Source organism: Nelusetta ayraudi, unplaced genomic scaffold (assembly GCF_046127955.1).
Source record: "Nelusetta ayraudi isolate G7.1 ecotype Tasmania unplaced genomic scaffold, CSIRO-AGI_Nayr_v1 ptg000006l, whole genome shotgun sequence".
Classification (NCBI taxonomy): Eukaryota; Metazoa; Chordata; class Actinopteri; order Tetraodontiformes; family Monacanthidae; genus Nelusetta; species Nelusetta ayraudi.
The window spans coordinates 5,993,739-6,016,167 of record NW_027466056.1 but is presented as its reverse complement, the minus strand read 5'-3'; the positions used below and the strand labels follow the sequence as shown (position 1 = coordinate 6,016,167).

At 42.0% G+C, this 22,429-nt stretch overlaps 1 protein-coding gene across 4 annotated transcripts; it reads right to left on the bottom strand.

The window, feature by feature from the left end:
- Positions 1–221: 221 nt before the first annotated feature.
- cd99 (CD99 molecule) lies at positions 222–22,212 on the bottom strand. 4 transcript variants are annotated; one of them, XM_076017476.1, is made up of 14 exons: positions 21,885–22,197; positions 11,748–11,786; positions 11,602–11,658; positions 11,418–11,456; positions 11,200–11,235; positions 10,782–10,838; positions 10,639–10,671; positions 10,468–10,521; positions 9,959–10,024; positions 8,823–8,849; positions 7,960–7,986; positions 1,803–1,919; positions 1,659–1,706; positions 222–1,547 (listed from the first exon to the last, which is right to left on the bottom strand). In XM_076017476.1, the coding sequence occupies exons 1-14, from the start codon at positions 21,943–21,945 to the stop codon at positions 1,519–1,521; spliced, it is 690 nt and encodes a 229-aa protein (XP_075873591.1). In that variant the 5' UTR covers positions 21,946–22,197; the 3' UTR covers positions 222–1,518. The 4 variants fall into 4 exon arrangements, with proteins under 4 accessions (XP_075873591.1, XP_075873590.1, XP_075873595.1 ...); XM_076017475.1 differs by having other exon boundaries at positions 8,823–8,858; positions 21,885–22,191; XM_076017480.1 differs by lacking the exons at positions 222–1,547; positions 1,659–1,706; positions 1,803–1,919 and adding an exon at positions 6,523–6,909 and having other exon boundaries at positions 21,885–22,212.
- Positions 22,213–22,429: the final 217 nt, after the last annotated feature.

Sequence of the window (22,429 nt, the reverse complement as noted above, 5' to 3'; positions counted from 1 at the left end):
ACTTGAGTAAAAAAAAGTTGAAGCGGTACTTTTCCCGGAGTTTCTTTTCTTTCACACAAGTACAAGTACTTTCACTTGATTACAGAACGTGACAACTTTTACCACCTCTGTGGCTGATGTCTCTCCTTGTTTGACAAATAAAAACTGTTCTGTGCGATTGCCGCTTTCCATTCCATTCCAAACAAATGTATTAATAAAAAAAACAACAACAATACATCCTGTTTAACCTGTACAACACCACTTTATTGAAAATAAGCACACACACTTTAAATCAGCTCGCATCATTAACATTCAAACAGCAGATTAAAAAAAAAAAAAAAAAAAAACCCAAATGAGCCAAATGCTTGTAAAATTTGCCATTCTCGGCTGGAAAGACTCATAATACCCGCATATTTACAGCTCGCGAAGGTGCACCTTGTTTATAAAATCTCACTGGGTAACAGCTGTCTCCATTTACAATAGGCATAAATTGGGTGCATACAAAAAAAAGCAACCAAACAAACAAAAAAAAGTAAACGATTATGAGCCAGTTTAGGACATTTTAGTCATTTTAATCACTAAAATGAAAATACATGAAAAAAAAACAAACTTGGATTTGATCCAATGATCTAGTGTGATGATGGCTTCGATCTCAATCAGCGTCCTGTGACGTGGCAAGCGATGACACGTTTGTGAGAGCAAAAGTGCCGGGAAAACAAAAAACATACTTGACTTGTATAACAACAACATTGAAGTAGAAGAACCGAGTACTGGGTCCTATGCCATAGCATCTTTACATTGCATTAGGTAATATTGACGAGAGAAAAAAAAATCCTTCTGTTGAATTCACAATCCGCTGACATCGTTGCGTCTACATGGCCAATAGTGTATTTGTGTCGTGCTCTGGAAACCAAAACAACCCAGCAAAGAAACGGCCCCATCCGCGTTGAACGGACCCGGATGCCTGATCCCACCGTTTCAAAAGCCGCAACGTCCTTCCCCCAGTCGTGTTTTCTTAGTGGAATCTGTTTTGTTTGGTTTTATTATGGAGACGTGGGCGATTTGTGTTACATTCATGTCTCGTTGGCCTCGTTTCTGATCTGGGAAATGTTTAAACGCGAGCCCAAACCATTCAGAATAAAGGTCCTTGCACACAGGGAGCGAAAGCTGGGCAAAGCGTCGATAGCTTCAAATCAAATCAGACGCTGTGAACAGGCGTTACGTCAGGTCACACACATACACACACGTGAGGACCTGCCGAAATCGCCGCTGAAATCCTCGAAAGCAGCTTTGCCCCCGGGAAGGAAAAAAAATAGTAATAAAAGCGACACACAAGAGGCTTTCAGTTTTACGGTTTTCAAGTTTGGCTTCGTGTCAGTTTTGGGAGATCAGTTCAAACTCTTGTGTCAAGCAGAAGGAGGAGAAGGAGGATGAGGAGGAGAAGGAGGATGAGGAGGAGGAGGTCGGTAGTAGTTCAGCGGTACCCTCGTCTCGTGGACCACTTTGGGCTGCTTGATTTTTTTTTAGTTTTTTTTCAATTTAGGACTTTTGGAGCAAGTCGCTGTACACTGAAAAAAACAAACATGAAAAAAAAGGATGAATGGATGAATAAATTGCTTGAATGAGCTGCTGCAATTTGGTGACCACTCGAGGTGAAAATGAAATAAAAGAGAAATTACCTTGAGGGTCAGACCTGACCTGACCGTTGCCAGTCTCGGGATCCTGCCCTGTATTTATTTGGAAAAAGAAAAGCGTGTAATTACCATGAGAGTCCTCGCTGATGGAAATTAATAAAAAATAAATAAAAAAAAAAAAACACAGACCTCCCTGAATCTTGAAGCAGAGCTTTTTCTTCTGGTAAGCAAAGTAGCCAGACGCAGCGCCCAGGAGAGCCACTCCGATGCTGCTGATGATGCCCGCCAGCGGCCCGGCGCCGGCTTCTGTTGGGTGGGTGGAGGGAGGGGTTGGAGGGAGAGTGGGGGAGGGGCGGGCAAAGATACGAAAGTAAGTTAAGTTTATTTATATAGCACCTTTCATACAAGAAAAGCAGTTCAAACATATGTGTGTGTGTGTGTGTGTGTGTGTGTGTGTATATACAGTGTTTATACATTATTACATATTACAGTATTTCATGAATTCATCTGTCTTTTAAGAGTCATTTCAATAAAGAGCTAAACACCGTGGGGCTTCGAAGACACTGATTTTGTTGTAACTTGCGTTGGTTCATTTTCAATTGACATTAAGTCAGCATGTTTTCTACATATGCCATGATATAGTTTTCTCTCGTATGAGGCGGCTCACCAAAACACTCCATCCATCTGCTCCAGAGCAGGAGCAGATGGATGTCATATGTGTCTTGTGTGCATTCAGAATTTGTGTTTGTAATTATGTAATTCTCATGTGTGCAGGAAAGAACTGCCGTAGCCGCGGACATCCACTCGATGGCAGTCATTCGCTTTGTATGTCATCCAAAACCTGATTCTTCACTGCCAGTAGGAGAGGATTTGTTTTTCTACACACACACTCTGTCTCTCCCTCTCTCTCGCTCTCTCCCTCTCCCTCTCTCTCTCCCTCTCTCTCTCCCCCTCGCCCTCTCTCTCGCTCTCTTGGCAGTCAGTCACCTTGACTGAGAACAGACCAGCTTGTTATGCAATAACTGCTGAAACTTCGAACAGCTGGTGGGGATTCAAAAGTTCAGGGGTGGTCCAGTTTAGACTTGTGGTAATGTCCGTTACATGTTTAGTGTATATTCGGGGCATCTAGATATTTCTTCTTACTTTTAATTTAGCAATTCCACAGCGCATTTTACACTTGATGTAGAAACAACGGCAATAGCCTCAGATCTCCACAGGATGGCAGTCAGTAGCTTTATATGTCATCCAAACTGCTTGGAAACATTTTTTATGGCTTTGAGAAAAAGTCCTTAATCAACTGCAACAAAGACAACAGTGTGCGTTTGACTGAGCAGACTGAGGCGCTGGCTGAGCATGGCAGCAGCCCCGCCCCTCCCCAAACTCCAAACCCTTTGGTGAGTCACACGCCGGAAGGTGTGTCTCGTGACAGTGTTGTCTAGCAAAAATAGGGCGTTGAGTCAACAACAGAAAAGTGTAACGTGCAGGATCCATTCCAAAAAGGCGTACTTAGCTTCTTTTTTTTTTTGTATTAGCTTCCTGCTAAAACTGATACTTGTTGCGCCTCAACCCCTGTTGTATTTTCACGACAGGAGATTTATTTATTTATTTATTTCGCCCTTAGGATTGCTAAGGAATCTTCATTAAAAACACAAATCACACCTTAAAGAGAGTTTCAAGGCAGGGTGGAGCTTTTAACCAGGTACAGCTTGGCTCGCGAGTTATCTTTGGCTAAAAACCTGTGCATACGACATCGTTCTGTTTTTTTTTTGTTTTGTTTTTTGTTTGTTTTTTTGCACTGCATTTGTCCTTGACTAATAAATGGCGAATGCGCCGCTCAGTACAATCCCGCTTTGGTCCTTTTCTAAACATCAGATCTTATCCGCCTTGGCTGTTGTGTATTAGCACGGAAGCTCATCAAAACCTCACCGCTGACTGTTCACCACAGCTTCTTCCAGTCTGTAAGACATTAGTGCACTAGAGCCAGTAAAAAAAAAAAAAAAAAAAAAAGAATAAAAGGGGGGGGGAATACACTTCTGATTGGCCATGGGAGAGATTTTTCACATCTGACTTTCACATGACAAAAAGCATGAACGAAAGACACTCAATTTTTTTTTTTACGTCAGAAAAAGTCGTTTACTCTTAAAGCGTCTGGTATCGAGAAAAAAAGGGGAAAAAAAGTATCGTTCTGGAACCAGTACCGAAAACCACGGCATCGAATTTGTTGCTTTGCAACTGCTCGGCCAATAAACTGGGACGCATCAGGGCTGAGTGGGCACATTTCTAAAATGTCGAAAAATCAAACCATTCCCACATTCTACTTCTCCATCTCTAAATCAAAAGAGCTGAAATTAAAAGTGCATTTTCAATTCAATACCAGCAGTGATCACACATTCTTCTTTCTCCCTGCACCCGCTTGCTTTATTTAAGTTGCACATTTTGCACATTTTAAACCTCAACCTTGACATTGCGACTGCCGCACCAGTGTTACAAATACCAAAATGACTGAAGGAAATGCTCCCCACTCAAAAACATGTAGACATGTATATATATATATATATATATATATATATATATATATATATATATATATATATATATATGTATGTGTATATATATATATATATATATATATATATATATATATATATATATATATATATACATATATATATATATATATATATATATATATATATATATATATATATATATATACATATATATATACATATATACATATATATATATATATATATATATGTATATATATGTATATATACATATGCATTCATCCAGCATGAAAGATGTCAACAAACAGTACACTAACAGCCTCAAAATGAGAAGATTCTAATGTTTAAAAACTTTTTAAAAACAGGTGTGCAGCTGGTTGGATCTCTCTGCTCAGTCACGCGGACTATGTGGGGAATGTGCGCAGTCTGCGGCCGCCCCGAGAGTTCCCACAGGCACCGAGCACACAGGTGTGGTCCTCATAGCGAAATGAAAAAAAGAGAAGAAGAAAATGCTCCGAGACTGCGGAAGTTGCAGCTTTGGGAACGTGCAAACAAACTGTTTCCCAAAATTGAAGCAAAGAAATTAAATTATTACTATAATTATTTTCAGCAAACCCCCAGTAAAACTCACATCTCCTACTGCAGACAAGTAACCATACAATCAACGACAAACATTAACGTGTATATATATATGTATACTTATAAATATATTTATATATATATATGTATATATATATATATATATATATATATATATATATATATATATATATATTAGGCCTGGGCGATATGGCAATTTTTTTTTATCACGATATGTTTTCTTATATTGCTCGATGTCGATAATTATCACGATATGAATTTTTTTTTATTTATTTTTTTTTAATCAATAATAGTTTTAATATTAGTATTCTCCTTGGACCGCAAAGAAACCAGAAGGATTATTTTTATATATTTATTGTTAGAATGTATGACAATACAAAACATTCAACAACAAACCGACAGAATCAAGACGTTTGTATTATTTTTTACATCTTAGATGTACTGAAATAAAAATAACTTGAGGATTATGTGTCTTGTTTTTAACATCTCTCAAACATTTTAGAGGTAGTGTACTAAACTGATTAAATAAAATAAAAACAAAAATAAAAAGAGGTCCAGACAGACAGTACAATATTGCACGTCACTGCTCTGGTTATGTTTCTGTACTGCGTCGATTCTTTTCTTGTACGGGGTAGCTGCGTTAAAGGCTGACTGTATTGCTGTTTGACGAGCAACTGTTTGCTTAGCACTGTCGCTAGCTAGGCTACTGCTACTGCTAGCGGGAGTATTATGCAGCATACTCCCCCTGGGCGCAGTAGAGCGTTGTTTTTAGCATTACCTGCGGGGAGGCTAGCATGAAAACGTAAACTCTGGCTTTCATACCATTCTTTATCGTGGTACTTCTTCAGATGTTGAAAGAGGTTCGTGGTGTTTCCCGTTTTGCTTGAGACTGTTCTCCCGACATAATTTGCACTTAGCGTTAGCCTGTACTTTGTCGGACCTGAGGTAGCCGACAGTTTCTTCACTTCCCTCGACTTCTGATTGCTCCTCGCTAGTCGCTACTCATTTCTACGTGTTCCTATAACTAGCTTTAGCGGACGGCTGCGTGTGTCTCCCATCTGAGTTGTTGTGAGCGAGAGGAGGCGGGTGGAGCGAAGGAAGCGCGCCGTTATTTCTCTGCTGGGATTGGCTGTTCATTTAGCACGCGCTTGTTTCTCTCCTGTGGGATTGGTTGGGGTTGGTTATATGTATATATATATACATATATATATATATATATATATATATACATATATATATATATATATATATATATACATATATATATATATATATATATATATATATATATAAATATATATATCGTTACCTCAACATTACGTACGTCGAAAACGTCGCACAACAGTACGCAGTGTTGTACTATGTATATATATATATATATATGTATATATATATATATATACATATGAAAGTACTTATGCAAATTAAATATTTAAGCACATTTTCCTTTTTTTTCGATGTGTGTATACATTATTTTGGCTGACTCTGTATATATAAATAATGTATTTTTGTTGCACATGGAAACACCACTGACGATGTCTGACAAGGAGAGGGTGAGTCATGGCCCTCTGCAAACAGGATAATTGGGCGGAGCCAAAAAAAAAAAGAGAGAGAGGAATGTGTGCCCACGCCCAGCCGTAAAGTGAGTCAACATGGTTTTACTTTGAGCTTCCCGTGCGACGGTTTCAGTCATTTGATTTGTTTTTTTCCCCCGTTCACATTTAAATTGTGATGAAAGAGTTAAAAAAAAAAAAAAAAAAAAAAAAAAAAGGTATAATGTTGGATACCGTCATTAAAATAAGGGAAAAAAGGAAAAAAAAAAAAAAAAAAAAAGAAAAGACCGAGAAATCCCAACTTTAAAAGTTCATAGCTTCAACCAAGACAATAAAAGAAGAAAGCGTATTGACCTCATCCTGAAAAAAAATCCCCATTTCTTTTTTAATTCAAACTTTCTTGAACATCCGACAGCAACTCACACACAACTGGAAAAGTACCAAATAGAAAAAACCCAACTACCGAGTCACAGACAAGAAACAGAAGAGTTTATGGTGCAGCGTGCAGCAGATCCAAAGCCCTTTCTAACAGAGGCTCTAAGGTTCTCTTTAAGTTGGAAAGCCATGCATAGAATTCCTCGGGCATGTTAGCATTTAGCATCTTCAGGATTTGGCCCCAGAGGAGGTCTGGATCTGCAACGACACACACATCGTAGCAGGGATTTAGCTTTACCGAGCCAGACCCGGGTGCCAACAAACAGACCGCTCTGAACTGAGGGCTGGGCCATTTTGGACAAAAATAAAATACAGATTTTTTTTTCCCCCTGAAAACTCGATTTTGATTTCGATTTTTTGGTAAAACTACAAAAGACAATTGGATAAAATATTTCAAATATTTTATCTTTGTTTTTAAAGAAAAATAGCAAACAGATTTGCCTATTGGTAATGAAGCGTAACGATACAGGACAAAGATATTGTAAATCCTCCTTGGGTTTAGTGAAGTGACGACATTTACAGTCTTCTTGGCCAAACAAAGATGAATCCCATGGGATTAATGAAGTGAGAAGCTCACTTTCACCAAACTCCACTAGAAAATGAATGAGGTTCTTCACAAACAAAGATGAAGTTCCCTTATTTGGGAATAAAGTGAAAACTTAAGAACCGAACAGAAATGAATCCCCCTGTGGATAAAGTGACAACCTGGACTGTCTTTCACCAGCCATCACTTTCAAAATAAAAGGTTTTTCTATCATCTTGAACAACGATGAATGAAACGTTCACCTTTTGTAAAAAAAAAAAAAAAAAAAAAAAAGGTGCACAATCCAGAAGTATGCAAGAGGAAAATCGATTTTAAGATTTTTTTTTTAACATTGTCTTGACTAATAAATCCAATTTCAGTTTAAAATCGATTCATCGCACAGCCCTACTCTGAACCGCTACGGAGGTATTACTCACAATAAAAGGCCCGAAAGCAAAAGAGGACGATGCGGATAGCCAGCCAGCCAGCACAGGTAGCCCAACAACAAGACAAAAAACCAAAACGAATCCACACATGACGGTGGCAGATTGCCAAAACACCCCAACGGCCGACAGCAGTGTGAACAGCATTGTAGGCACGGAAATGGACGCTGACAAGAGCAGTTGGAACGGCCGGAAGATGCAGTATAATGACCACGGCCTCCCGAGGATGCAACAACACTAACACAAAGACAGGAAGTCATTCAAAGAGAGGTTTGTGTTTACCTTGAGGCTGATCGGCACCGGCACCACCTGTCCGGAAAATGGAGGAAAGAAAAAAAACAAAACAATTAATAGACGAAGACCACGAGGATCAAATATCAAGTTCAAACTCCACTTGTTTGGTTTTTTTTCGTTTTGTAACTTAAAAATTCAGAATTACGCCCATCGACTTGCAACACAAAAAAAACATTCAACAGTGAACAGTTGCAACACTCATGTCAAGAGGGCTGCAAGAGAACCGTTCCCAGTCTGAAGGCGACCTGGAACTGGGAGTGCTACTCTTCACCAGTCATGGACTTCCCATGCAAAGGAACAGGGGAATCATCACGGTTCTAAGGCCTCCCTAATATAGAACACACAATCACAAGATAGTGTGTGTGGGTGTGGGTGTGTGTGTGTGTGTGTCATGTGAAGCTTTTTGAGTGATGAAACTGGGGAAAGGTTTTACAGTGGATACAACCGAACCAGAAACTTTACAACAGCAACTGGGAACTTCCGGTTCAACCGTTGTTCCACATAAAATGCATTGGTTGTTGCGCATCCCAGTTGTTAAAACATAATTTCACACCCTGACAACCAGCCAGTGGGGGGGAGGGGGGGTTTACAGTTTTTGGAGGTTCTCCAAACAAGTTTGTCAAGGGTACTTCCTCTGTTTACTGTGTTGCCAGGGAACACAGTAAATATATATAGTACGCAGTACAACTGTGTCAATGAAAACAATTGAAATTTGATCCAAATTTTAGTTAAATTCTCAGCTGATACAAGCACAACCAGTAAGGGTTGGGCTACTGGTTTCACTGAGGGTTAGGTCAGGTGTATGGGTAGATATTTGCACTTCTAAAGAAATAAAAATGAGAAAAACGTACCGTGAGGATCGTGGTTGCCAGAATTTCCTGAACGACCTCATGAAAAAAAAAAAAAAAAAGAAAAAGAAAGAAGACAGTCAGGTTAGAAAACAGGTTAAAACTCAGTAAACACACACAACAGATCCAATTAAGCCAGTTGCCTCCAAAAACAAGTCACTTTTACTTAAATGAAAAAACAAAACACAACTTTAAAGGTTCTGAGAAATAAAGAGCTGACAAAATCCTTAGCATCATCCAATAAGAAGCATTTGGAAGAAGTTCCACCATTCGCGTTCTTCGACTCGCTCCTGCGCGGAAGATTTGAGCATGGTCGCTGTTGCATTAAGGTGCTTTATTCTCATCTCCAATTAGGGCTGTCCCGATACTATATTTTCACTTCCGATACGATACCGATATTTCAACCTTGAATATCGGCCGATACCGATATCGATCCGATATCAGCATGCTACAAATGAAACATACTTTCATTATTTATTCTGTAGTGTGGAGTGTTAAAAAAGGCAGCATCAAGTGATCCAAAACAAATTAAGTTTACTGCTCGTATATTCTGAAAGCAACTGAGAGCAGGAACAAAAAAGACAACAAAACAATATTGTCAGTTAACTAAACTCGTGATGACCCGGACTCCTCCATCTCCACTTTCTGCAGTCCGAGCATGATGTGGAGATTCTTTTTTGGCCGGAGTAGAATGGACTGCTTCCTATCGGAGTGTTAATATCGGAGACTTAAGAAGATGTGCGATATAATCCGATATTCCTTTTTTGGCTGATATCGGACCGATATCAGATATCAATATCGGATCGGGACAGCCCTATCTCCAATCAGCTGATGGGAGCATGTGCAGCGCCATCCCTTGACTACAGTACGGTATGCGTGGAACCCCGAGGGAAGGGTAACCGAGGCTTTGAGGGTAGCACTCAGAGTGCAAGAAGAAGTCAAATCGCATGCCGTACGCTACCAAACAGACTCATGTCGCCCGGAGGAAGCGCACCATTGCTAACTTTTCCTTAATTTTCTGTGTTCAGTTCAGTCCAAGCGTGAAGTGAGTGGAATTTGATCGAAGAAGACCACAGCAAAAGCAAAGAGAGGACGTGACGAAGAGCAACGGGGGGAACGTTCCAGCACCAGCATCCTACCTCCATCGGGCTTGTAGTTCCCTCCGGCGGCATCGAACAGGTCCGAGTCATCAAAGCTTCCACCACCTTCAGGAACAACAATACATGCATTCCGTTACATCTTACATACATACTAGTGTTATAGTCAAGACCGCACCAACCGAGACCAAGACGTTATAAAGACTAGAGAGTATGGAGTACTGCTCAAAAACTGTCCCCTCACTAGAGTGTACCGGCGAACTACCACTAGTTTAAATGTGTCCACTGTGGAAGACAGTGTGCAGGTGTTTCCATTGAATGGTGTGAAGCGCATAAGCCGTAATTCTTGGAAAATCTCGTCCTGCAAGACCATCCCCCCCCCCCCCCACGCACACACACACACACACACACACACTTTGAGGAGGATGGAGGTACAAAACATTTTGTGTGTTCTAATTAGCGGAACAAAGATTGGAGAATTAAAAGGACATTTGGGATCGGGCAATATTTTTTTTTCCTGGTGGTCGGGAGGTCAGCACATCGTGACTCACCTCCTCCCCCTGACTGTGGTGGCTTGACCGGTTTCTTTGGTTCAGGGTCGAGGTCTGTGAAAGGGGGCAATCAAGACCATAGTCAGAGGTCAGTAGAAGGTCAGTAGAGAGCAGTAGAGAGTCAGTAGAGGGCAGAGTGCTCTGGGCACTCAACACCCATGTACTGCTTACCTGGGCCTAAAGCATCCCCCAAATCAAATCCATCTACAACACAAAAACAGATTTGTACCTTGTCAGTGTTGGTTGCACAAAAACAAAACAACGTTGAAAAATTAGGAGGTCGAGGATAAACATGATTTCAGTCAGTCACTCACCCCCACCTCCTCCTCCAGTCTTTGGTGGCTTGTTAGCGGGTTTGTCCGGTTTGGGGTCTGCGGCGGCAAAGAAAGAAAGTTGACTATTGCTCGGGTTTGCTTGCAAATTTGAGGAAAGGACAACTTTCGTTTTCCGTAGAGATATTGTGTGTGTTTTCATGTGGCAAATGGGAATCACTTAGCAGCTAGTCTGAGCCTAAGGTAGCAGTTAGGTGTGTTGACTGGCCGCAAGACTTAGACATCACAGAACTTATTTTTAGCACATTTAAGATTGTTACGCAGCAAAAAGGTTGAACTGCAACCTCTAAATCCAGACTGCGGCCACTCGCGGTAGACAAATGAACAGAGTTTGGACTGACAAGCGTCCAATTTGCTCAATTCAGGTCCCGGATAAACACGATATCAGCAGAAGACTCACCACTTCCTCCTCCAGAAGGTTTGTCAGGTATGGGGTCTGTGGTGGCAAAGACACATCTGTGATTTGCTCGGTTTGGTTTTCACACTTGAGTAATTCAAAGACAAACGTTTTGCTGCTGGGCAATCAGAAGAGGATAAAACTTTTTTTTTTTGTGCTTGTTTATTATACTGTGCGCACCCTTGCAATGTCATGACAGAGAGACCTTTCAAGAGGTTTACCTGGGTCGACAGCATCTCCTAAATCCAAACTGAAGCCACCTGTGATCGACAAACAAACAGACTTGGTGTTAATTAACGTCCGTTTCTGTCTCGCTGTCCGGCACGTCTTCCACCAGCCACAGCCATTTGGAGTTTCTGTGAAGTTCTATTTCCCAAATATTAGCAAACAAGGAAGGAAACAAACCATCTGGTTTTGGCTTCTCCGGGGCCTTCGGTTCCTCTTTGGGTTTCTTTGTTGGTTCTAAAAAAAAATAAAAACAAACAAGAAACAGAATTACTACCCGTCAAAAATGACGAATGCACTGCTTTGTAACCATAATTACTACTTACGTGGGTCATCCAAAGCGTCGGACAGGTCGAAACCCAAGTCTGCATGACAGACACACAAGGGACACCGTTACACATTAACGTAGGTACTGACAAGGTCGTGCAATGTAATGCAAACCGCTAAAATAAAAGTGGGTCAAGCCGCAGTGTCCGCCGGTTGCCGTGGGAGCTCCGAAGGCGCGCGTCACCACTGAAACTGGCAACGTTGTGGCAGGATGCCGACTCACGCCCGCCAGGTCTTGGGGTTGTCACGCTTTTTCGAAAAGAGACTTTCATGTGACGAACTTTATGCTGACGGAAGATGCACAGAAGAAGCATGTTTTATCGGCGCGGACTGCTACCCGACAGAAGATGAGTCATGACTAATATTAGTACTGGTGCTGGATTTTGTTTTAACTAAAGGGACTTCCCCTTTTTTTTGGTTTCGGGTCCTTGCTTCGCTGAAGCTAAAGCAGACGTACAAGAAAAAGCCACAGACAGATAAGATGTTGCGTGCGTCTGTGGTTTCCTCGGATTCTATTGAGGCACGGGCGGGGGAAGTGGTAATCAGAGAAGTTGTGGTTTATTGAAATTTCTTGTGCATTTATTTACTCTTGAACATGACAGCCAGTGAGGTTTTGTGTTTTCCTTCAGTTAATATTGTCTTGGTTGACCAGCTCTTGATTTTTTTTATCAATGAGGCACACAGTTCAGTAAAGTTTCATCTGTCGTCACCCGAAAAACTCAACCACCGACTTTCCTATCATTTATCATCGCTCCATATGGTTGTATTGACATGTTGCCATTTTGTCCATTTCGAATCGAGACAAGTCAAGTGATCAATTTGTCAAATTGAATTGGAGGAGCTATTCGGTAAAAATGTGTAGTTGTAGAGTTGTAAAAATCCCAGGGTGCAGACTACTATTGTTCTGAAGGAGACAGGGCAGACAATGCATGGCCCGGCCACTGGGAGCACTGCTGAGGACACCAGAAGGGGAGGGAGGGCATTTGTGCACAGCAGGCGTGGCGAGAGGGTTGAAAGGGAGCAGACCGGTGCTGTGTCTCAATTCAGGGTCTGTATCCTTGAAGCATTGCGCATCTTGAAAGGAAGTTGCGTCATAGCACTGCGCGAAGGCTTGTCCCAATTCTCAAGGGTCCTTAGGATGCTCAAAATGCGTACTCGGAATGCGCCCTCGTTTTAGCCGATTCCAAGGATGCACCGCTACTATCCTTCGCGTACTTATGTATCCCATGACGCTTTGCGTGCTGCTGCAAAGCATCGTGAGATCTTGGGAAGTCAGCTGAAATTAGCGGCATGTACTGGTAAAGACACTTCATATAAATTTAAGTATTGAAATTTCACATAAAATATGCAGTTTTAACATCGGGTTTTTATTTATTTGAATATCGAAAGACATCGTAAGATGGCAAACCAATGGTTAGCTTGATGCTATAAAAACGTCACTTCCGGGGTTGGCCAGCAGGAGGGAACGGCGGTGACGCAACGAGGGAATACGCCGAAGGCTAGACCGTCCCGTGTGGTTACGGGGAGGCGGGGTTTGGTCCATCCTTCTAGGCTGGGTCCTCGAAGAACGCTTCCTTCAGACGGAGGACACTCGGTTTGAAGGGTGCAGACCCTGAATTGAGACACAGCACAGGTGTGCTGAGTGCTCTGCACCATTCTGAGGGGGTTGCTGGTGAATGCATGTGTCGCAGTGTGCCTCCAGGGAAAAGTGAGTTTGATTTATGCTAACAGTTTAACTATAACTTGATACTGATACTTACTGATAACTCGTGTTTATTTATGCCATGTTATGGTCTGCCTTTGTTCTGGACAAATGCTGTTTACTGTGTTGAGTCCTTGAGCCTTGGTTTGGTTGTTTGCTGATTTGTTTTACTGTCCTTTTTTTTCAGAACCACACATACATGTATATGCATGCTTCACCAACTTTAAATCAAATCTTAAAGGAAAACAATTTAAATCAACCTTTGAGCCATTCTTAGGAGACTTCTAGAAGCACTCGGACCAGTGCCACTCTACGATTAGCATGATCGAGCAACCAGCACCTAGCATCTAGTGAGCCTCTGTGACATAATGTCCTTCGAGCCGAAGAAGACAATGGGTTACGGTCCCCAGGTCAAGATGTGTGCCAACCCAAGTGGATGGATGATTACGAAGGCAAACATGCCCAGTTGGTCGGGAACCTCTTTGGCTAAGAAAGCCAAAAAAAATCAAATATTTTAAAATTATTTTCGTAAGAGCCACACAATATTTATTATTTTTTATTAGCAACTCTTAATACAACTAAATACAGAGATTTGGACAAACAGATTGCCACACGGGCTTCAGAACTATCTGTCAAAGCTAAATATATATATATATATATATATATATATATAGATATATATATATCTATATATATATATATAATCGGCAAAAGAGTTTGCACAGTATAAATCAGCTGGCTAACTTTCTGATTAAACGGCGGGAAGTTCTGCTTCACCTCACAATGACTCGTGTCGGCTACCGCATTTAATCCAATAGAAATGGAGGTACAGATGTGATAGGCTCCAGCAGCGCAACCCTGAGCATTTGCGGTAAAAAAAAAAATATATTGTAGCCTATAAAATGCACAAGAATTTTTGGGATTGTGATTTTTGTAATGTTTTACTTGAAAATCAGCAGAATCATTCATTACTTGTGTTAAGAAAGGTGGGCTAAGATTTTTCTGTGAGCCAGATGCCGTCATCAGAAGAGCCACATCTGGCTCGCGAGCCATAGGTTCCCGACCCCTGCTTTAAAGCAGCTCTCGGTAACTTTCGGTGGAAATGGCGAAGTGGCGACGTAACACGCTGCAGCGCTAGTTTATTGATGTGGGAAAATACAAATAGTCGCCAAGCTGGAGCGCTCGTATGTGTTCAGGAAAAACACCAATATGAAATGTAAAACATTGACATTGACAATTGACAATGACGTCGCAGCAAACGTTCAACACTTTTATTACTTTGTCTTTCATCGAGGTTAATTATTGGGTTCCATTCCATCATTTTATAATCTTATGTATTTGTAATAGTAATGTAATATTATGTAAAACCGCCTCTAAATAAACGTGTGACGTTGCCATATAGTGGTTCGTCCGGCGTGTCGGGTCGTGCTTGAAAGTTACGCAGTGCAGTTACAGCCGCCCGCCCCCTCTCGCTGCCGAGGCGGCACCGTTGATACTATTAATCTATTAGTTATGTACCGCTTTACTGAGTTTGGAATCATAATTTTATGGTTGAAAAGTTACCTAGAGCTGCTTTAACAGAAAGTGAGGGATCCGCCAAAATGACACCCCCTTCTCAGGTGCCCATCAAAGCTGAAGGCTGTGATGGGCACACAGCTAGATGCACTCTAGCTGTGGAGGACTTCTAGATGCACTCTGACTGGTGCCACTCTGCAATTGATGATCAACTAGCATCTAGTGAGTTTCCGTAACAACTGTTTAGCTCAACTTAAGGGGGGGGGGGGGGGGTGAGGCTCTTTGGACTAAACTTGGGGGGGGGGGGGGGGTGAGGCTCTTTGGACTAAACTTTGTAGTATCTGAAACTGCTGCTGCCTTCCTGTGCATATGACACCATTTGATATATGGCAGAATGTGAACTCAATCTGAACCCACTGCTGCCTTCCTCCCAAAAAGGGGAATTATTGTCCATGCATGGTTTTGTTATTACCACTGTTATTTGATTGAAACCAGATGGTCATTAGGGGTGTAACTATGAATGCATACATCCCCCCCATATCCTGGATCTTCCTCCTCTTCTTGTTGGGAGGCATAAAAGGTGATGCGAACAAAGCATCATTGGAGTTGCTCACATCTGGCCCAGAGACCTCCACAGGCTTTCCATGGTGCCTGTCTGACTCTTGACTTCTTTGAAATAAACCAGTTTTTATCCAACTAAGTCTGTGTCAGTGAAGACTCCTTCAACATCTACATCACCTGAATCCACCAGAAGAATTCACCACAAATTTGGCGTCACGAACAGGATCTGCTGTGGCTGCTGACGCTGTCGCCATCTGCTTCCTTGGCCTGGCTGCTGCTCCTTGTCGACAAAAGGTAATAATGCGCAATGTTCCTTTTGTCTTAGGAGTGTTGGCTGGTTCAGTTAGGCCTTTGGCTGGCTGTCGTCTGGTCACACTGTACAAAGATCATTTGTGTGGGTGTGGATTTGGGTGTTGATGTTGTAGGACCCTTCGTAAAAATTCTTTTTTATTATTTTAAATGTTTTAGGATACCTTGGGAAGTTCGCTGATATGCGAAGATTTTTGTTTTAGTTCCCCTGGAAAGTCGCCGGCGTGCGAAGTGTAGGTTGGTTTGGTGGAGTTCCCCTGGAAAGTCGCTTTTCAGTGACGTGTAGGTTGGATTGGTGGCCAGGATGTTCGCTTTTTAGTGAAGTTTGTTGTTTTAAGTCTCCTCCAGGACGTTCGCTCTTTAGTGAAGTTTGTTATTTTACGGCTCCCCCAAGAAGTTCACTGTTTAGTGAAGTGTTTTATTTGTGCACGTGTTTTGAGCGTCTGGGACGTTCGCTCGAGCTGCCGCGGGATTTGACCTAAGCCCTCTGGGAGGCCGTCTAGCATACGTGGCCGTGAAATCCTGGATGTCCGTTAGGGATATTCTGGTCAGCAGCTTTCGGGCAGCTGGAACTGTGGGTTAAATATCAGGTTGTAAATGACCTCTCTGGCATATGCTGACGAGTGATGTTTGATGCCGTTTGATCTGATATCCACACTTCAAGGTAGCACAAATTTAGTTTGCATAAGTTTTATGCTGTAGTCTTTTTCTTTGCGGCCGTAGTTGATATGCCGGTTAGGAGTGTGTGACTGTGTTATTTTTGTCGGATGCCGTTGTCTGTGTTTTTCTTTTGAGGGGATGTGCGTGTGTGTGTGTGTGTATGAGAGGAGGAGTGACTGGGATTTTTGTTCACTGTGTGTCTGTCTTGATGTTCTTTGTGTGTGGAGAAGTTGGAAGTTTGAAGTTTTACATCACCTGTGTTAGAGCTGATATTAGAAATATAGTGGTGTATGTGGAGAGGTTGAACTGATTCCCTCATTGTTAAATTTATGAGCCTACTGGGGACTTTTGAATAGACTGAAAATAAGGTGTTTAGAGGGACATATGTCTTTCAACACCTAGTTAACTTATGAGCCCCAGCTAGAACGTTTTATTGTTTATTAGAATATTTTGAAGTTAATTTCTATGAGCCCAAATGAGGACTTTTTAGAATATTTTGAAGTTAATTTCCATGAGCCCAAATGAGGATTTTTTGCTTAGGTAACATTTTTGGAGGTCTCTGTTGAGGTGGTGAAGAGAGGAGCCTCATCAGTGACTTTCTGTTGCACCAACACACATATGCGTTGAATGTGCTGGCTGTGAGTGCGTGCAAGGGGGGCTAGATAAAGAAATGTGTGGAAATAAAGAATTTTCATTTTGTTAGTTTCAAAATTGGGTGGTTTTGTGGGTTTTTCTTTTCTCATAAAGATTGTGTGCATTTTCTTTTAGTTCATTTTGGGTTATCTTGGCCTTGGAGGTTTTTTGGACTAGGGCGTGGTCTGTCTTTGTGTGGTCAGTCAGAGGTTGGTGCGCCTGGCTCCCAAGGAGCTGAGTGGGGTGTTTCACCTTCGGTGGTCAAGTGTGGACTGGAAGTTCTTCCCGGCCTCGAGGGGCGGGGCTTGTTCGCTCCTCCTACAAGTGGGGGTTATTCTTTTTCCTCACCCCCTCCTCACAGTTTTTTGAGATAAAAAAAAAAAAAAAAAAAAAAAAAAAGGGGGGGAGTAGGTCTGCTATGATAGAGCGGTTTGGCTATAATAGAGCGGTTTATTAACTTTTGTTGATGGCTGTTTATAATTTGATAATAATTGTTTATAACTTTATAAACTAAAATAATGATTTCTCAGTAAGTAATAATAAAAAGTAAATAAGCTTTGTGTTTTCTTTAGAGAATTTCACCAGTTTATTTATTATCTAATTTTTTCTCTTTTCCTTTTCTGTATTTGTGATTCATCTGAACCTGGATCCTTTGGAGGCAGACAGGAGGACGAGTTGCCCTGTTGGTGACGGCATAGAGGTCTTGCATTTAAGGCCAGTGAAATTTATATATACATATATTGTTTATGATTTGGAATTTACGCGTGTTCTCTTGTGGCCTCCCTTTTTGAACAGGTTCAGAAGGACATAAAATACGTTTATACACATTTCGAACTATTCTTGCATACAGGTCTTTTTCTAGCTCGGTGCATATCATCTTGCTTTACCTTTGTTATCTCTGTTTTTGAAAATTAAGGGTCAATTTTTTAGAATTCATAACTGAGTTTATTTTTTAGATTGAGAGCCCATATCGGAAACCTTTCAGTTCCTTTTTTACAGTAGATAAACCCCGCAAAAGAAAGAAAATGACGGAGGTGGTTGCTAAACCTATAACACCGATTGAGGTGGTGCAGAAAAAGAATCCGCTTGTTAAAGGTTTAACAGAAGCCTCTAAGAAGTGGATAGCTGGCCGACGCTTGCAGATATTGAGAGACCCTGGCCAGTTGAAGGTACTTTCAATTCGGATGTGATCAAAACAATGAGCGTGCTCATTACCGCATACAAAGCTAAAGAGAAGAAAGGTAAAAAAGGTAGATCACGTGCTGAGAAGAGACAAATTGAACTCGCAATGTTGCAGCTTTTTGAGGATGAGGGACAAAAGTTGAGAGCTGCGGCTGAAGGAAAAGATAAAGTGGCTATGGAAGTAATCGCCAAAGCCACAGAGTCAACAGCGACACTACTGGAAAAAATCAATACTCCTTTCTCGCATACTGCTCCTGTGAAAAATCCGCCATCTTATCAGGAAGCGGAGTACGTTGACATTTATCCACAGCTTCCAGTAATTAAGCAAAAAGGTAATTACAGTATTAAAGATGACCGGGATGAAATACTCGAGACGGGGAAAGCAAAAACAACGGTGAAAATGTATCCTTCCACGAAAACTAAAAATACAGCATTGGGGAAACTAGAGGGTAAAATGAGGAAGTTGGAGATGGATGATGATAGAGGGAGTGACTCGGGAGAGGCCATTGGTGGCTATGATCTCGCCATTAAAAAGAGGCTGGCCAGAGTGGAGAAACTAGGAGTTGAACTCTGGAGAGGAAGAGAGATAAGGTATTTGTAAGTGTTCAGGAGAAAGCGGTTAGTGGTGCATATTAGAATCACGGTGGTGACTCTGGAATGGTGAGAACGGTGAAGGATGATGTTCAGAAACCGGTGTCTACTGTGCGACCAACGAGTGCAGTGACCAGACGGGAGCTGGATCTTTCGCTCCAGGTTTCGATAGTTGGTAATGTTGTAGTACAGACGACAACTCCATATCCAACAACTTTACAGACCACAACTTCACTAATTACTACTCAGCAGACTATGACGCTGTTGACTACATCTTTAAGTACTCATGTCACTCTACAAGCTGTTACCATTCCGACGATGACAACGCGACGGGCGGAGACGACTCTGTCTCCAAAAGATAACAGTGTGGTTCAACCTACGACTGTGACAACTACAGTTGTTACAACCGAATCTATTCCGAAGCAAATTGACCTGGGAGTAGCCTTACGGGATTCAGAAGGGCGACACAAATCTTCGCGTGCCAAGGCGGGACGTGATCACAAACACAAAACTTTGCGTGCCAAGGCGAGACGTAATCACAGATGGACAGCGTTTGGATTCGATTCATCTGTCTTGGAGATTTCGGATCCATTTGCGGCGAAAAATTTGTGGTTTCAACAGCTAACTCATGCAGTGAGATCACAAGCATCAGTAAAGGGCCCATGCATCGTAAGAGTGCCTTCACCAAGCACTTGGCCTTCAATTCTAGAGGCAATAGCAGAGCCGTTGCCTTACGAGTGTCAATTTTCTTTGTTGACCTGGCTGTTCCATCTCCAAAGGGGTATGGACCTGAGATCGAGAAATGTGTCGATGGATGAGAACACCGGTATTTGCGATCCTTACAGAGGGCTGCCATATATTAATCTATTGGATCAACAGGATGATCTTTTAGCAGCAGTACCTGATTCTATTGGGGTGAAAACTGGGAGAGTTCCTACATGTTTTTGTGCCAACGATACTTATGACTTTGTGTTTCTATTCTCTTCCTTGTGGGCGAGTGCCCAAGGGGGGAAATAGTATGTGTACTCATGTTTGATGTTTGATGTATCTCTTGTAATGGAAGTACATTTGTGATGTTCTGTATACAAAAGATACTGGCAGATATTTTCTCTGTTTCAGGACAATAGTTGGGGAGCCTACGTGGGGGTGTCAACTATGTTCAGAATGGACTCAGAAACTCAAATAAGCTGATGAACACTGGAGGACCCTGAATGAGGATGCAGAACATGTGAAGATCCTGCATCAGGGGACTGTGAACAACAGAACTCAATGAAACAACTGTGTATTAACCACTGTGTTTATTTGTATTAACCTGAATTAATCTGAATTGCAACACAACATTTATTTTTTGAGAATAAAGTTATTTGGGGGATTTTATCAGTAGGCAGATGCTTATGGGAACTCAATCTCTTTTTCTTTGTTTTGGTGAACAGGGACAGGGGTGTTAGGCAGGGAAAGGTCCACGGTGTAGGTCCGATGGGATGACCAGCCAAGCCCTGGATGTTTTTGATTTTGTTTTTGAGTTTCTCATGTGTGTGTTTGCCAAACTTTTCCCTGAATGCTGTTTTCTCTACAGAATTGATTTGGAGGGCCGTAAGGTGGTCGCCTAGGACAGAGGGGCCGTGAGAGAATTTTCCTATCTAGAAGGTTTTGATGGCTTTGATTGAAAGATAGCTGTCTGATAGGTTTTTCGCTCTCACACTCTACAAATAATAATCATCATAATCATTATGATATATGAGGTGACAATTACCTCATCAAGTTTGTACTTTGTATTTGTACTTACATCCTTTGCTATACATATATCATGTGTGGGTATCTTCTGTTTGTTTCGAGACTTTATGAAGTCTCGAAGGGGGGAAATATGTAGTATCTGAAACTGCTGCTGCCTTCCTATGCATAGGACACCATTTGATATATGGCAGAATGTGAACTCAATCTGAACCCACTGCTGCCTTCCTCCCAAAAAGGGGAATTATTGTCCATGTATGGTTTTGTTATTACCACTGTTATTTGATTGAAAACAGATGGTCATTAGGGGTGTAACTATGAATGCATACACCCCCCCCCCCATATCCTGGATCTTCCTCCTCTTCTTGTTGGGAGGCATAAAAGGTGATGCGAACAAAGCATCATTGGAGTTGCTCACATCTGGCCCAGAGACCTCCACAGGCTTTCCATGGTGCCTGTCTGACTCTTGACTTCTTTGAAATAAACCAGTTTTTATCCAACTAAGTCTGTGTCAGTGAAGACTCCTTCAACATCTACATCACCTGAATCCACCAGAAGAATTCACCACAACTTCACTAAACAATCCAATGTCATACCCACATGTGCAACCAGGTGGTGGTTGAGGGCAGGCCTTGACTGCCTGTCATGCTTTTATGACAGCATTTATGGAGACGGTTAACAGACTTCGTTTGTGACCTGATCACTTGGGGCCGAAAATAAGGCTATGCTTTTGTTTCTGAAAACCAGAAAACCATGGACATGTTTAAGAATTGACTAATATTATGACATTGTAATAATGTCATAATATTAGTCTGACTCGCTAGTTCACTCAGTGTTAAGACTCGGGCAAGGCCGCAATCAACTCCTCTGTGCCCGCTGTAACTCAACGTTCCGAGACGTTTGCCCACTGCCCATACGCAAAGGCGGCAAACTCCAAACTACACGCTTTGGCCAAACGACGTCGACAAGCTGACTTTTATTTCAATGCACTGTGTGTTTATATATTATATATATATATATGTATGTCATTTTTTAAAGACGTTTTTTTCCAAGTCACGTCGTTCAACGATACACCCCCGCCGAACGACGTCGGCCACCTCCAGCCTTAAATTAGACGCTGCTTTCCTCCCTGCGTCCCCTTAAAAGGCTAAAAAGAAGAACAAGGACAAGGAGAGGGAGAACGCCCCGAACCGCAACGCAGTAACCCCGCAGCACTGAGAAAACTTCGACGTGATTCCTAACGAGTGCCTACCTTGCGATAAAGTGCCGGTTATGAGCAAGAGAAGCGTCAGAATCCTCAGGCAAAACTTCATGTCGGCGGTCGAAGCTTTCGCGGGCGTTGTTTCCACCGCGCTAGTTTACTCCGGTTTAGCTTTTATTGGGTTCTTCCCCCCCTCTTTCTTTTCTTCCACCACGACTTCTTCTTCCCCAAGAGCTCCGGCAAAAGTATTCGGGACAACGAAGCAAAGCGCCCGGCGTCTGGCGGATGGTGTCCCCTTTCAGCCTGTAGTGTGTGAGTCAGTTGGGTGTGGCAGCACTTTGGAGGGGACGAAACAAAAAAGCGTAACACGCCCGCAGCGCTCATGTGTTTGTTGTTAAGTCATGCGCTATGACAACTAGGTGTTGCGCTCATTAAAAAAAAAAAATGTATCGCTTGGATTAGTTGTAGTTATTTATACCCACGGGACGGACCGGTGTGTGGACATGCCAAACTACTGCAGCATGACTCGAAACTTTTTTGGCAGGAATCTGGAGCCATCTAGCGGATAGTGAGTGCAACGCACAGGTTGTCCAAGT